Below are 14,836 nucleotides of genomic sequence, written 5' to 3'. Positions count from 1 at the left end.
CTTGTTCATAGGAAAAAGGCTATAATTGAAGCAAACGCATTTCTCCTGAAAAATAATTAAAGAAATCAGAAGTTTCACTAAGTGTTGAATTATCTGATAGACTGATAGTGATTAACCAGCTAAGATTATGCCTGGATTGTAGTCAGAGCTGTGACTCCAGTAGGAATGAACATAAGAAAGCCATTTTAATCCGACTAACTTGGCCGTTGGCGGTGCTGCACTGGCGGCAACACAAGATACTCGAGAAACACGTTCAGATGAATGCTGTGCTGGCTGGTTCACATTGTCTGTCTCACTGCAGCTACAGCCTTGGCCGTGCTCAAACTGGCCAAGGAAATGTAGCTCAGTGACCTCTGTGAGCTGCAGTTGGCTGGCAGAGCTGTCCAGGGCAGGTCAAATACTTTCACAGCCTCAGGCAAGAATTTTCCCCAGAGGATTTGCTATACATAACTGCGGACAGACAGGGCCTAATTTTCAGGATTTATGTGCACGATGTCTTTACATGCTGCTTCTTTTTTCTCTTTTTTCTCTCTTTTTTTTTTTTATGAAACCCAAACAAAACCACAAAACCCACCCAAGCTGCTGTAATTTATTCATATAATTTTCTCTTTCCCACTTTTTTCTGCTGCTAACTCCATGTTACTAGCTACAGAAACCTAATGAATGATGCGGATGTGATTGCATCCAGTTTCCTCAACAAACAAGAAAAGTTTGTTAGTTTGCACCATTGCTGGTGAGCAGCTGTGACCCATAATTGGGTTTGAGTAAGACTGGTTGGTGCAGACCAGCGACTGGGGCAGGTGCCTTCGTGGAAGAAGGTGGGGAATTGTCAAAGTCTATCACCATTGGCTGTGTCCCAATTTGAATTAGGCAGTAAATGCGTTAGTAATAGGAAAGAAAGACTCACTTGGGTTTTTTTTTTTAGTACCACCTTGCAGGAGCTATGGGGAATACACTGAGTGTCCCAGAGGAAGCTGAAGAAGACAATACATGCACAGTGAAGAGTTATCAGGTAAGGAAGAGCTGCCCGCTCTTATCTTCCCTGGCTATTGCCTATTGCAATTTTCAGCTCCTATGATGTACCCAGTCCTCAGAACTATGTTATTTGCTATTTCAGGCTCTGTCTGACTCTCCTGGCAATATTAAAAATGGATCTGTTGCATTTGTTCAGACTCATTCTCTCGCAATGAACGGTGAAGGTATGTAATGAGCAAGGCTGGCATAGTTGCACTTCTTTGGCTGCCAGACAGGTGGAGAGGGGTTTATACTGGAGCAACAACAAATATTGGTGCGTGGTCTCAGATTAAAAGATGAACTTGTGTTTTAGCTCTTACTTATGAATTGGTACATGTGGTTTTTCAGAAGTTTGGAAGTTTAAATATAACAAAGAGTAAAATAGGAAAATATTTCGCAAGTCCTCTGGAAGCTGTTTCTTTAATTGTTTAAGAATTTCACCTACAAAAATTGATTTTATAGCCTGAAGATTTTGGTTGGTGTGAAGTATTATAGGGCAGGAGTGGTTTGACACTGGTCCCTTCCAGGTTGCTGCACACACCTCAGGGTGTGATAAAGTACCTCTGCTTGGGTTCTGGTGGAAATGGGGCCTCTAATGAGCTGTGGAGGATTCATGTCAGAAGAAATATATTACTGTAAGTGATGTAAAGCCCAGAGTAATACTGTGTTAAGGTGACAAAGGTAAAAAGAAGAGAGGAGAAAACTCTTGGAGAGGGGGACTTCTTTCGGTGATTGCACTAAAAGACCTTCCTTTGAAACTTTCTGCATGCACTCAGCTTTCTGGGGGTACTTTGCTCAGTTTAATGTTAATTAAAGAAAAATTTGCAAAATCCTTTGCAGGCTGGTTACAAAAAAAATGAAATCAAATTAAAAAGAAAATGAAATCCAGGTCCTAGCTGTGTGTTCTCATCCATAAGATTGTAAAGTCTTAGAAACTATCTCTGCATTTATTTATTTTTTTTTTTGTGAAACCATATTTCTGATCCTTTCAGTGGCAATTTCAACAAACAATATAATAGCAATGTGAGCACCTTTCTATTCATCTAAACATTTCCATCTTGTTCTCTGCTTTCTGGTCCTATGTTTTTGAGTAGGTGCATTCTTTTGACTTCAAAGATACCAAACAATTGCTAACAAAGAAATATGTATAGGGGTATTCTTTCTGTCCTGCAGTTACACTGTTATATAATAATTTCCTCTGGGCCTGAAACTGGGCCTTAATGATACCTTTCATGTATAGAAATCTACCTTCCTCTCATTTTGGAGCTAGTAGATCTTCTTGAAGAAAGTGGAATTTGTCTCATCTGCAATGAGATCTTCATAAACAAAATTTAGCTGTGTGACCCACCTGTGTCTGAATTGTACAGAATTTAGAGTACAGCACAGTAATTTATAGAGCTAGATAAGTGACAGCTGGGAATGTGTTATGGCTGACAACACAAAGGTCAGTCCTATTTACTGGAATTTATTCAAACTGTCACAAGACTGTAACCCAGACCACCTCTCTCCTGTTACTGTTAGAGGCCGTATTAGGTAGTGCTCAACTACTGCCAAGGCAACAAGAACATGGTGGGGTGGGGGGCACACAAGACACACACACATGCGACTTGTTTCTCTTTGTGCACTAGTGGAATAAAATCAGTATGCCCCTATTATGTATAAACCGTGGATATTAGTGTAGAAGTTTCCTGGCTGGTGGGGGTATGGGTAAATCACTGCTCAGCGAGGGCACCCTGTTCCAGATGAGCCTGAGCAGTGTTCATCGTGGGACAGCCACCAACGGGCACTTTCAGCAGTCACACTGGTGCAGGCTGGACCCTGGGCTCCCCATGGAAGGTGCTGCTCAGCACCTCAGCCCCACTTCCAGAGCTGGCATCTTGAAAATCTGATGTGAATAGCATGGCCCGAGCATTAAAAATCTAGCCCAAGCAGTTTTGAAAAGTCATCTCCGTGTATTTGCAGGCAGTTGCTCTCATTCACAGACGTGTGTCTTTCTTCACCTTTCAGGACCTCATTAATTTCTCCTTCCACTTCTTGTTGGCTTCAGAGCCTGTCTGAGCAGCATTGTTTCAGTTCACATCTGTAGATTCAGCCATGTTAATTTTACTGGTGTTTTCCTTGCATTGGATTTCTGTCTGTTTTCAGAATACAATAAAACCCAACGCTTCAATCTCTGTAAGGAGAGAAAATATTATTTTATTATTCATTGTTAAGAGAACCCTCCCAGCCTGCTACATCCAGCTGAAATATTGAAACTTAGACAAAAAATAATCAAAGACTGGCATGGCAATTGCAGATGGTAATGATTACAGTTCAGAATCTCTGCTCCATGGCTAATTCCCTAATGCATCTAGCTATAAGAAGTCAGTTTAAGCGGCTGCCTACTAGAAAATAAAAGCCTGTAGCTGGGTATTTCTGCTGGTATAAACCAGCAGAGTTCTGCTGGGGATAAATAAAAGCCAGATTTACACTGTCTGAAGACCTAGAAAATAAGTGTACATTTTACTCCTAGTATCTAAATGAAGCATATGACACTGTTTTACATAAATAGATTACTTGATTAAGGTAATTACTAAATCAGTTTAAGCAACAAATTGAAAAATAGGACTGTCCTGTCATATTTTAATTTTATTAATATTCAAAAAGTAGTTAAAATCATTGATATTTAGAAACTGCAGAAATCTCACTGGTTTGCATAATACCATCAAGGTCTCAGTAAAATAAAAGTGCAAGCGCTGTCTGGAGATAGAAGTTATTCCTATAGAAAATACAGCTGATAGTATTTCTAAAATTAAATAATGCAAGAAAAGTACTGAAATCTATTTTATGGTCATAAAGTGAGTAATTCTGGAGAAGACTGGAGAGATGCAAGAAGTGCAAGTGAAGCAAGAGGGTTTCATTAATAGTGTTAGATGTATGTTTGTGGTCTTTGTCTTGTTAGTTTGCATTTCTGCGATTGCCAGCAGTCTAGCCATGTGCTGTGCATTAAATGGTATAGTTGATAAATGAGTCTATGAAATCTATATCTGCTAATATAATGAAAAAAGAATCCAGAGAGTTAACTTAATATGACCAGAGGAAGTAATGTTATTTGGAAGAGCCCCATCACCATCTGCTTCACATCTGGGTGAGCAGATTGGTGACTGGTTCCCTACATTTGCTGCTTCTGCTCAAACAGGCTGACAGAAGGGTGGATGCAGGGATTCTTTCCATGACTTGCCTTTCCTGCTCCCATTGATTCCCAGGGCTACAGATACTGCACACAGTGCTGGCATCCACCTTCTCCTCCTGTAATGCCATTTAAATAGTAGTAGTGCCCCTACTGCTACTGCATGACATGTTGCTTTGCAAGCAAAAGGACAACAAATTTATCTTGACTTTTTCTGATGTTTTGTGTTGGCCTTTTTGAACTTTGAGTGATATAAATTCTTGGGTGACAACAGGTAAAGGGAAGAAGGCCAGAACAAAAAGTCGTGGATCTCTGAGATTTGCACTACATAGAGCAGAAAAGTATCCGGAGAAAAAAAGGCAGGAAATTTTGTATTTGGGTGGCAATTATATGCAGAATAAAACAATGACCAGCTCATAAAAAGAAAGATTATAAAAGGAAAAAAAGTTCAGTTGAGAAGAAACTCCTTTGTTCAAAAATATAAATCTGATTCAGCGAAGTCTTCTAGCTGGTATCTAACAGAACTCGCTGCTGCTTCGATGCTTCCCTAACCCAGACTTCATTCCCTTGCAGCAGTCCACATGTTGCAAACAGCTTGGCAAGGTCATCATTTGACCATATAGTAAACCCAGCATCGGGGCTCCTAATACCAGCTGAAAAAACACCGCAGCTTTACAATACAGACAACTGGTCTGATTCAAACTCACTCTGCCAGACCAAATTCATTAAAAAAAAAAAATACTAACAGGTTACAGGCTAGTCAGGTCTCCTCTCTCCGCGGCACTTGATGCTGGACACAGATGCCATAAAATCCTGAAGTGGGTATACCTGTGCTGTGTCTGCTGGCTCCATCAGTTGATCCAGCTGAAGTTTGCACACTGAGGTGTCCCAATAATGCAGAGATTTGGTCTGAATTATGACAGAAGATGGTTGGACACTACTGAGAGGAGAGTTGCTTTAGGCTCAGTGCTAATACAACGCATTTGGACCAGACGGGAGTGTCTTGCGAACACATTGCAGCACACAAGTACTATAGGATTTGCCAACACCTTTGGGGACTGCCCTTTCCCTTACAAGGGCCATATCTGGCAGTCTAGAGTACCCTATTTCCGCAAACACTGCGGCTCAAAAATCATGAGTATTGCTGGCAGCGTCCATAGTTGCTATTACTGGGGGCTCCGGTCCAATTTTTGTTACCGTCTCCCCCTCTAGTGCAATCCAAACGCATGTGGAAGGGGATTAATTTCTTAATTTAAGAATAATTAGTGAGAAAAATTGCACTGTGCAGCTGTCTTAGGTCTTTACTAAAATGCCTCTACAAGCTGAGGATTTGTGATTCAAGTTGACCAGCTTTGTTCTCATATATTTGACACCAATAGCAATAGATATTTGGGGTCAATTAAATGTTTTCTTCTTTGGCTGTCACCATAAGTCGTTATAATGTATCTGGCAGCATTAGTCCATCTGAACAGGAGAACACAGCATCCATAATGTATGTGAACTTGCAAACCACAAACAAGTGGATAAATACCAAAAGGCCTCTCTTTGCTATCTGAATTCTTCATCTCCCCAGGTTATTTGCTCACCCATCTAAGGGCCTCACAGCAGCATTAGGTGCAAGGTTTGTCCTAGGATAATGATTTCAAATACAGTTTTTAATTGCTTCTTTGTGCCCCTAAGATGTCAGCTCTGTCAGCACAAAGTTATTAGGTGTGATTACACAGCAAAAGCAAATACCGTTGCTGCATGTGCTAGCGTGCCCACCCCCACTCCGCTAGTTGGCACAGGCAACAGAAGCAGCAAAGATGCAGGAGTGTGGACTTTGGTTTCTGCTAGAAAGCAGCACTTATAAGTGCAATTCCTCAGGAGCTTTTAGCCTGCTTGTTAGCAGGAGCTAATACCCATGTTAATGCTATTGTTACTGTGCCCTGGAGCCAGCATGGCTATGGCAGCAGGTGCTGCAATCACTCCTTCATTTGGTTGTATAGGCATACCTGCTGCTTCAGCTAATAACCTTAGACTTGGCCTTGATTCAACAGAGCCAGGTTGATCAAGCTTTTGACGCTGTCTCCATCAGTCTTCTCATTTGGAAGTAAGGAGCAGGATGAAAGGACTATTAGATGGCTGGGCAGCCAGGCCCAAAGAGTGATAATCAATGGCTCAACATCTAGTTGGCAGCCAGTAATAAGCAAAGTGCCTCAGGGGTCAATACTTGGGCTGATATTGTTCAATATCTTCATCAGCTACCTGGATGATGAGACAGAGCGTACCCTCAGCAAATCTGTGGACAGCACTAAATTAGAGAGGAAACAGCAAACAGTAGAGCTCCAATCTGGAAGGACCTTGAGAAACTTGAGGATGGGGCCAACAGAAGAGAGTTCAACAAGAAATGCAAAATTAAGCATGTGAGTTGTCATCACACTTGGCATCAGCCCTGGCTGGGGACACACAGGCTGCCAGAGCAACCAAGCCTCCAGCACACTCATCCTGAATAATGCAAATCTCATCCTGGGCAGTGCTATGAACAAGGCCAGTAGACTGCAAGTGACCATCCCGTCTGCTCAGTGCTGGGGAGGCCACACCTCAGTGCCACATCCAGTTTTTGGGCCCCTGAGTTCTAGAGTGACAAAGCCAGCAGAGATGGCTCAAGGTGGTTGGGGTCTATTAGGAAAGGCTGGGAGAGACAGGCCAGTCTAGTCTGGCTGAAAGTAGGCTCAGGAGTGATGTAATTGTAGCCTTCACCTATCTGAAGAACAGGAGACACTCCTTTCAGCAACAATAGATGATACTACGCATAGCAGCATTGAGGGTTCAGGCTGGACCTTAAGACAAGCCCAGTCCAAGGGAAAGGTTCTGGGCTCCCAGAGCAGGTTCCTCAGATGGGCAGTGGGAACTCATTGCCTGTGCTGACCCTGGGCCTGGGAAACTGAAGGATGAGGAGTGGGTGTCAAGAGGAAGGTGCCAGTCTCTTCACAGTGGTGCCCAGTAATAGGACAAGGAATAATAGGTATAAGCTAGAACAGAGGAAGTTCCACTTCAATATGAGAAGAAACTTCTTTCCTGTGAGGGTGCTGGAGCCCTGGCACAGGCTGCCCAGAGAAGTTGTGGAGTCTCCTGCTCTGGAGACTTTCAAAACCTGCCTGGACATGTTCCTGTGTGACCTACTCTGGGTGATCCTGCTTTGGCAGGGGGTTGGACTAGTTGATCTCTAGAGGTCACTTCCCATTCCTAACATTCTATGATTCTATTATTAAAACTGTTAGGTAAATAACAATGCTAGTTAACTTAGTGACACAAGATTAGTCTTAGTGCATAAATGTACTGTCAACTTTATTTGCATGGAATTGTTGAGCAGAATTGAAACAAAAAAAATTAGTGCAATTTTTCTTTAAGAAAAGGGGAAACTGTCTTATTTTGGAATTCTCTAATGCTTCTGGAAACTCAGTCATTTCATCTTGTCACAACAGTTTTTCGGAGTCTCCCACACAAACACGAGGTGTACCTGGCGATCTGAAAATATGACACCTTCTGTAGCTCATGATACCAACTTAATTCTTAATAACAGAATGAAAAAATAACCAACAATATATTAAAAAATTTATCAGAAATGTAAATTGTAAAATTCACTCTTTATTGCTAGGTATTTAGATTTTTAGCCCTAGTATTTGCTGCATTAACTTGTTCGGAGCTTTTATAATCCATTGTGCTGGCCTACACCGATGGACTTCTTAATGCCAAATGTCGCCTTATAGCCCGTAATGGTTCCTTCATGGCCATTAAAATCTATTGTCTCCACAATTAACTGAACTCCAGGGAACAAGATAATGCTGTGGTACTGTAATTATACTGCTAAGCAAAATATTTGTTTGCAACTGTCTTGTATTCAAAATAGTCAAAGATACTAAAACTGTATTTGTACGTAATAGCTTGCTCAGTTCAGTTTAAAACCAAAATTTTATTTTCAAAAGCAACAACATCAGAAAACATTTTCTCCTTGCATGTTCGCATGCTAGTGGCCTACAGGAGGAGATGTCTCTGCTGAGGAGCTTGTCAATTCAAGTTATTTCTTGTTCAACAGCTAAAAATTACTTGCACTACGAGAGTCAATAGGATATATCTCAAGAGGTGAGAAGCTGCCAATGTAAGATATCACAGAACCTTATAAAATATTCCTTGTGAGTAAGTATTAGACATGAGGGTGCACATAACTGCTGAAATCAGACTAGCGATCAAAGGTTAAGGGAAAGGAGCATCTGAAGGATTTAACAAAAATAGCTGCCTACCTAGTACATGACTCAGGCCAGGAATAAAAAGAGCAAACTAAGCTTCAGCAAAAACAGTTTATAGTGGAGGGAAGGGGAAAGTCAATCTGGAAGTGCTGGGCAGAATTCCTTCTGGTCCCACTTAAGGCAGTTTGACTGCTATCTGTGATGTGCACCAGGCTGGAGTCCGCTTTTATTCCTACTATTAGCAAAAGCAAAGCAGCTGACAAAAGCTCGGACAGCCTTTTCATTTCTGTCAGACTGGTGGCCCTGAAATTCCTTTTTAAGTCAGCTGCATCCTCAGGATTCCTGTGCACATGTGCCGTTCCTCTAGTCAAGGGCTGCATTTTGGTCCCAAACACAGGGGAAATAGGTGCTTTGCTGCAGGCATTCTGCACCAATGCTCTCTGAGCTCTGCTGCCTGCCTGTCGGGTTCTGGGTACTTTTGGTCTGGTAATGAACAGAAGTAATTCTATACCAATATGGTCAGATTTGCAGCTCCCATGGCCAGCTTAAAGCCTGTTCTTGTCTTAAGGCTTCATCCATTACTATATTTTATTTGTTGGCTTCATCTATTAAAACCTAAGCACTTTTTAAAAATTCAGTGCTAATTCTCCAGACTTGGTTTATTTCTGTGCCAGCAAACTTGGTGCTGTTCTTCATCCTCAGCCTATGGGAGTGCTTAAAATGCAGAAGTCAAAGATATGAAAGGAAGGGGGAGAAAGTCTGTCAGTAATTGCTTCTGAGCAGGCAAGTGGTATTGACGTAACATTGCACAACTATTCTCTGTACCGTTTTTCTTAATTCAAGGAAAAAATGTCAGTCTAATCTAACAAGTTTCAGGAAAAAAAATCCTTATTTTGAGTGTGTTCTTACAGAAGAGGAACTTTGTGCAGCTGTAGTATTGCTTTTTTAACATATCCTGATGAAGTGAAGGGAAAGGAAGGACAAATCTTCTGTAGTGTGACTGTCTTTTGTTAAATACTTAAAAGGAAAATGTCTGTGTACAAGTATGAAATGCAACCTCAGAGCAGTACTGTGAATTGTGTATTGATTTTAGTTGCAGACCAGTTATTAACCTCATTCAAAGCGAGCAGCTTTGATCTACTTGAAGACCTCACCTAGAATTTGGGAGGTTTTGCTTCTCTTCCTAATTCTGTCTCTGGATTGTGGAATAATTTTGGAAAGAATAAAACTTCTTTGCCTTTTAAAAAACAAAAATATCATACACTTTTCATCCAAATGCTGCAATTTCAAAACCTTTTTCCTTCACAGTTTGCTGTGACTATGGCACGAGTCAAACTCTTCAGCCCACCATAGTAGTGTCTCCTCTCCAGTGGTGGGATCTTTTTGCCTGGTGTCTTGAGGAGATTTTCCCTGAAATAATTTGAACTGTTTTGACACAAGTGACACACTGCAGAGCTCACACTAGTGATATTTTCCAGGTCTTTCATTCCTTCCATGATAATTAGAGATAAAAGAAGCTTGATAGGTTCATGAGCTACTTTTTGTTTCATTGGTTTTCTTAATGATGAGCTTATATTCCTATTTTTATACTAAAGACAGTTTTCCTGTGTTTAATTTTTTATCTTACATAAAGCAGAAGTTCAGCGGCTATTACAATTATTTTCCAATGGATATTGTTTCTGCTTTCTTTAGCTGGGGAAGGGTTTGCTTTTTGCTTCCTTCCAAGTTTCCAACTATAATTAGAAGTTAGTGCTTCAGTTCTTTTTCGTATAGTAGTATAGAAGGTTTAGGAAAATAACTTATAGTGGCTGAATAAATAATAGCTAGTTATTTGCACCTTTGTATGTCAGTGTGTTGAAATAGGTGCTCATGAAATATTGCAGAATAATATTACTGACAAAGGATTCTTGCCAGTGTGTTTCTTCTTACCTGAATAGTAACAGAAAGAATCCAGGGAAAGACATTTTCTCTACTAGAGTGCACACAAAGAAGTGAAAATCTGTTTACCTGGACAGAACGGGTTGTACTGAGGTACTCTGGCCCACTTGCATATGCCCAAAACACAATAAGAAAGTAAATGTCAGATTAAAAAAGAGAAGTTAGGAGCCAGCTCCCCAGCAGCTGGTGAAATGCTGGCGCCGGTTGTGAATCTGCCACCACTTGATCAGCTGCTGCCGCCACTGCTGGCAAGGATTCCCGTGAAGTCACTTGAGATTCACGCTGGCACGTTCCTGTACCTCTCATCTCTCGGGTTTACAGGAGTTCCTACCTCCCGCTCGTCAGGGCAAACCCTGAACTGTGAAACAAGGGTCCAGCGGGGACCCTCAGTCACCAAATAAAGGCCATGGGGAAGGGGATGTCACTGCTGGGTGCGCCTGCACTTGCAAAATCACTGGAGGGGGAGGGTTGGAAAGTTTGGGTAATTTTGCTGTGAAAATCTAAAGGGTAGTTTTGAAAGCTGTGATCTAAAAATGTTCTGCTTCCCTGATCTTAAAGAGGAATTTAAAAAATTAAACTAAACACTGAAGGTCTGTACTGCGGAAGACAAGCACTTTAGTCACATTTTGTTGGTATCTGGGGTTTTATTGCTATTAAAGTAAAATGTGAAGGGCACAATATTGACAAGACTATTACAATTATAATTTGAAATAATTCAATTTTACACCGAAACTGACAATTTGAAAATTCTAATTTAGCAGGTGAGTTTGAGGCTGTCAGTTTTTCGCAGTTATAATTAAGTAGATCTAAATCCATCCCTGAAATAAGTGGTGATGATTGACAGGGAAATGAAATACACATTCTAGTCAAAGTAGGGAAGAGAAGCTCAAGCTGAGAGGCAGCTGTAAGGTTTACCTCTAAATGGGCTTCCTCTTGTTTACTGGGGTTTCACACCACATAATCAGTGTTTCAGTCTCCCATCCACAAAACAGATATAAGAGATACCTCTTTCTTTCGTCTTCTGTAATGCAGGAGCCTTCTCCTCCTGTGTGCATATACAGTATCATGGATTTTTTACCCCAGCCCTACTATCAAAGTGCCATTATAATATAAAGTCATAAAATATACTTCTAAGATGAAAGATTTTTTTTCACATCTATGTACACAAAAGGGGAATTTTTTCCAAGAGTTTGGAGAGAGGGAGTAATGTGATTAGGAGCCATAATGTTTGTGGGTAAAGAGTCAGAAACATAAGGATAGAAAGTTTGGCTCAGATGTGAGTTATAAGCATTCAAATCAGGCTAAAATTAACCTACAGACAATAGAGGAGAGGTGTAAGTAGAAACAGCACTATGGAGAGTAGGCAGCCAGGCCAGGAACAGCATTGGAAAAAGGAATGAAGTAAGTCACGACTGCAAAGCCCTGTGGGAAGTTCAGCAAGCCAGGAAACAAAATCAGTGCTCGAGGTTTCCATTATTTTTCCCATGTTTAGCTTTGACAGAGGAAAGTGTAACATATTAATATAAAACTTCTTCTCAAGTTTTATTGATTTAAAAAAAACAAACCAAAAGAATAAACAAAACCAAAAATCATATCACTAATTTAAATTGGAAAGTAAAATAGCCTCATCATGTCCACTGGGCTAAGCAGTCAAAAGCCTGGACCGTTATCTGACTTTGGCAGCTGAGGGGGACTGTGGAGGATGTAAAACTTGCACCGATTTCAGTGAGGAATGACAGGAAAGAAAATCAGACGGTCAGGTCTGATAGATGAGCAGCAGCTCGTATTTAGCACAGGAAGGCTAGAGGGACTCTAAAAAAGCCACCCTCTGTGCAGTCCTCCCCGAGGCTCCACGTTTCATAATTAGTTTATTAAAGAGCGAGATCACCATGATGAATTGTACAACCAGTATAACTTCTTGGATGTGCTGGATAATTACTGTTTTATACTTCTGTTTGTAGTGGATGCAAAGGCAAGTGTTGCAGGGGATAATGCGGCCGTTTCTTCCCCGAAGACAATAGAGCAGAGCCCCGTTCCCGAGGCGGGCGGGCAGAGCCTCGGGAGCGCTGCCAGGAGAGCTCTGCCATCTGCAAAAGCCCACTCTGTCTTCGCGTTTTCATGGTCTGTACCAGGACGTACTGAAGACCCAGCGACGGATTCATCCCTTGGATCGGCGAAACTTGATGTCAGCCCAGAGGCGGCCGGAGCGAACAAAGCACCGAGTGACAGGGTGGAGGTTCCCGCAGCAGCTGCACGGGAGGAAGGGGCACATAAAAACCTGACCCCGGCCCCACCAGCAGCATCCCTGTGTGACATCGACCTCACAGCATCGGTGACACCTGAGGGAGAGGATGTGGCCGCCTCAAAGCCAAGACAAGTAGCCTTCTTTGACAGGATCTTCAAGCTGGGGAAGGAAAAAGAAAGCAGTAAGACGCAAATTGATCCCCAGGAGGAAAGGCAGACGTCGTTGGAGCTCCCCGACGGGCACATCACAGCGCAAGAGGCTGCTGGACTACATAGCACATCAGGCGGTGTCCTGCTGGGGAAGGCAAGTGCTTGAGTAGGAATATCCATTTTGCTCTTTATGAAACCTCTTAGGAATATTAATAGCACAAGACAACTCAATGCCATGATGGCTGGGCGAATGGATCGGTGTTGTTCTTAAAATTATTGCAGGGGTGGCTCAATAGAGGTTTGGGAGAAGAACCCATGGCAGAGCGGTAATAGCTCTGGTGCCTGCCTTGTGGCGATGTGCTTGAGGCAAGCCAGGACAGTGAACAGCAGACAGCTGCAAATAAAAGCAAAAATACCTGAAAGTAAAATTGTTTCTTATGCTTTAGGAGCTTGGAGTTTGACATTGGATGGTTTTTAAGCAGCTCTCTAACATGTTTTGTGCCGTTCTTAAAACAGGCACTCTTCTTGAGCAATAGCTGCTTGTTGCATACCCCACATACCAGAACAAGGAATAATATGCAGGAGCAATCTTTGCACTCTTAGCAGTTGTGATGTATTTTTTTTTTTTGTTAAAGGAAGCATAGTCCCTTGGAATTGATTTTACAGGATGAGAATATAAGAAATTAAATAACTTATCTGAGAGAGCACACTAATCAAAGAAAGAAGCTGAAAACATACATGATGTAGACTTTACACTTCCTGCAAAGTTTACTATCAGCAAATATAGTATAGGACTAATTTTCAAGTAACTAACTACTGAAAAAGTCCATCCCCTGGATGGGGATAAGTGACATAACTCTTACTAGTTTCACTGAGGGTATGACTGGTGATCTATCTCAAATCCTGTCCAACATAAGGAACAGGAGGGAGAAACTAGCTGTGTGACCCTCTCATTACAATCTGTTTAAAAGCCATTTTAGTAGCAACTGCTTTTACTGGCCTTACAAAAACGGCTTACAAGTAAGACTGCTGTATGATCTCTAATGCTTTGAATAGCATCAGACGTAGTTCAAGAGATGTTCACTGCTCACATGATGACATTGCAGGTTGTCTCCAGAAGTCTATTCAATTTCTATTCTACTTTGTCTTTCCTATCCTATACCTCCTTAAATTTGAAGATTAGATTTCGTAATAAAACTTAAACTGTAATATTTTTATTAAGATTCATTTGTAAAACTAAACAGTTGCATATTGAACCATCACCCCTCAAAAGTGGCACCCATCACTAGTACTTCAGACAGCTATATATGTGCATTTAAACAACCCATAGTTTCAACCTAGCAGAATATTAAGGCATTCACTACATAAACAGAACAGGGTGAATAATTCAGAATGAATAATCCATTCAGTGCCTAGTGGCACTTCTGTTTGTAGCTTATAAGATTGAAGCTTTTCAACACTGTAAATTCCTGCAGGTATTTTTGATTCATATACACAAAAAATAAGTTTTGTCTGTGGCTCTCAAGAAGTGTTACTTTTATATTCAACTGTAAAATTCATAATTTCCTATTTTGCTGTGATTGCAGACTATGGAGAGTGGAAGGTCACAGTTCGTGCTGTTGAAGCAGTACAGTGTGAAACTCTAATGAAATAACAGTCTGAAGTAGCTTTAACCACAAGTTGGACTGACACTCTTGCTGGTAGCAAATAGTCATGTCAAGAAAGAAAAAGCAAGCGTTTGTAACGAGCAACTGTCAGGGACAGGGCAAAATAATGTAAATCTTATTCTCCCAGTTCAAACACATACTAGAAGTACTGTTCATTCAGATCAAGCTTGTTTATGTAAATAATGCCTATCTTTCTTATTTTGAATTCTGTTCAGTCTTCAGCTTTTACCCATCCACATCCTGAACCTCACTAATGGGAATAATCTGGAAATCCCAGGTGCTCATCAGCCGTAGGTTGTTTGGTACATGTGTAAGTGTTTGCAGGATCCTGGCACACACCACAGCTTTTTTGGCACCTGGGGACCTGCTTGAGGACATGTCTCCTGTTTAACAGAACTGCTTGTACATCTTTTACTTGTGTGCTT

The 14,836-nt window shown here is 41.3% G+C and overlaps 1 protein-coding gene across 1 annotated transcript in view; it reads left to right on the top strand.

The window, feature by feature from the left end:
• Nucleotides 1-943: 943 nt before the first annotated feature.
• Nucleotides 944-14,836, top strand: part of BCAS1 (breast carcinoma amplified sequence 1) — a gene marked incomplete at its 3' end in the record, with an annotated part of 32,760 nt that continues 18,867 nt past the window's right edge. The window contains exons 1-3 of the mRNA XM_009870526.1: nucleotides 944-1,012; nucleotides 1,118-1,199; nucleotides 12,312-12,898. Of these exons, the coding sequence (XP_009868828.1) occupies nucleotides 944-1,012; nucleotides 1,118-1,199; nucleotides 12,312-12,898 (738 nt within the window). The remainder of the gene's footprint in view (nucleotides 1,013-1,117; nucleotides 1,200-12,311; nucleotides 12,899-14,836) is intronic.

Source organism: Apaloderma vittatum, unplaced genomic scaffold (genome assembly GCF_000703405.1).
Source record: "Apaloderma vittatum isolate BGI_N311 unplaced genomic scaffold, ASM70340v1 scaffold18030, whole genome shotgun sequence".
NCBI classification, from domain to species: Eukaryota; Metazoa; Chordata; class Aves; order Trogoniformes; family Trogonidae; genus Apaloderma; species Apaloderma vittatum.
Note: the sequence above shows the minus strand (reverse complement) of the source record. Positions and strands in the feature narration are given on the sequence as shown.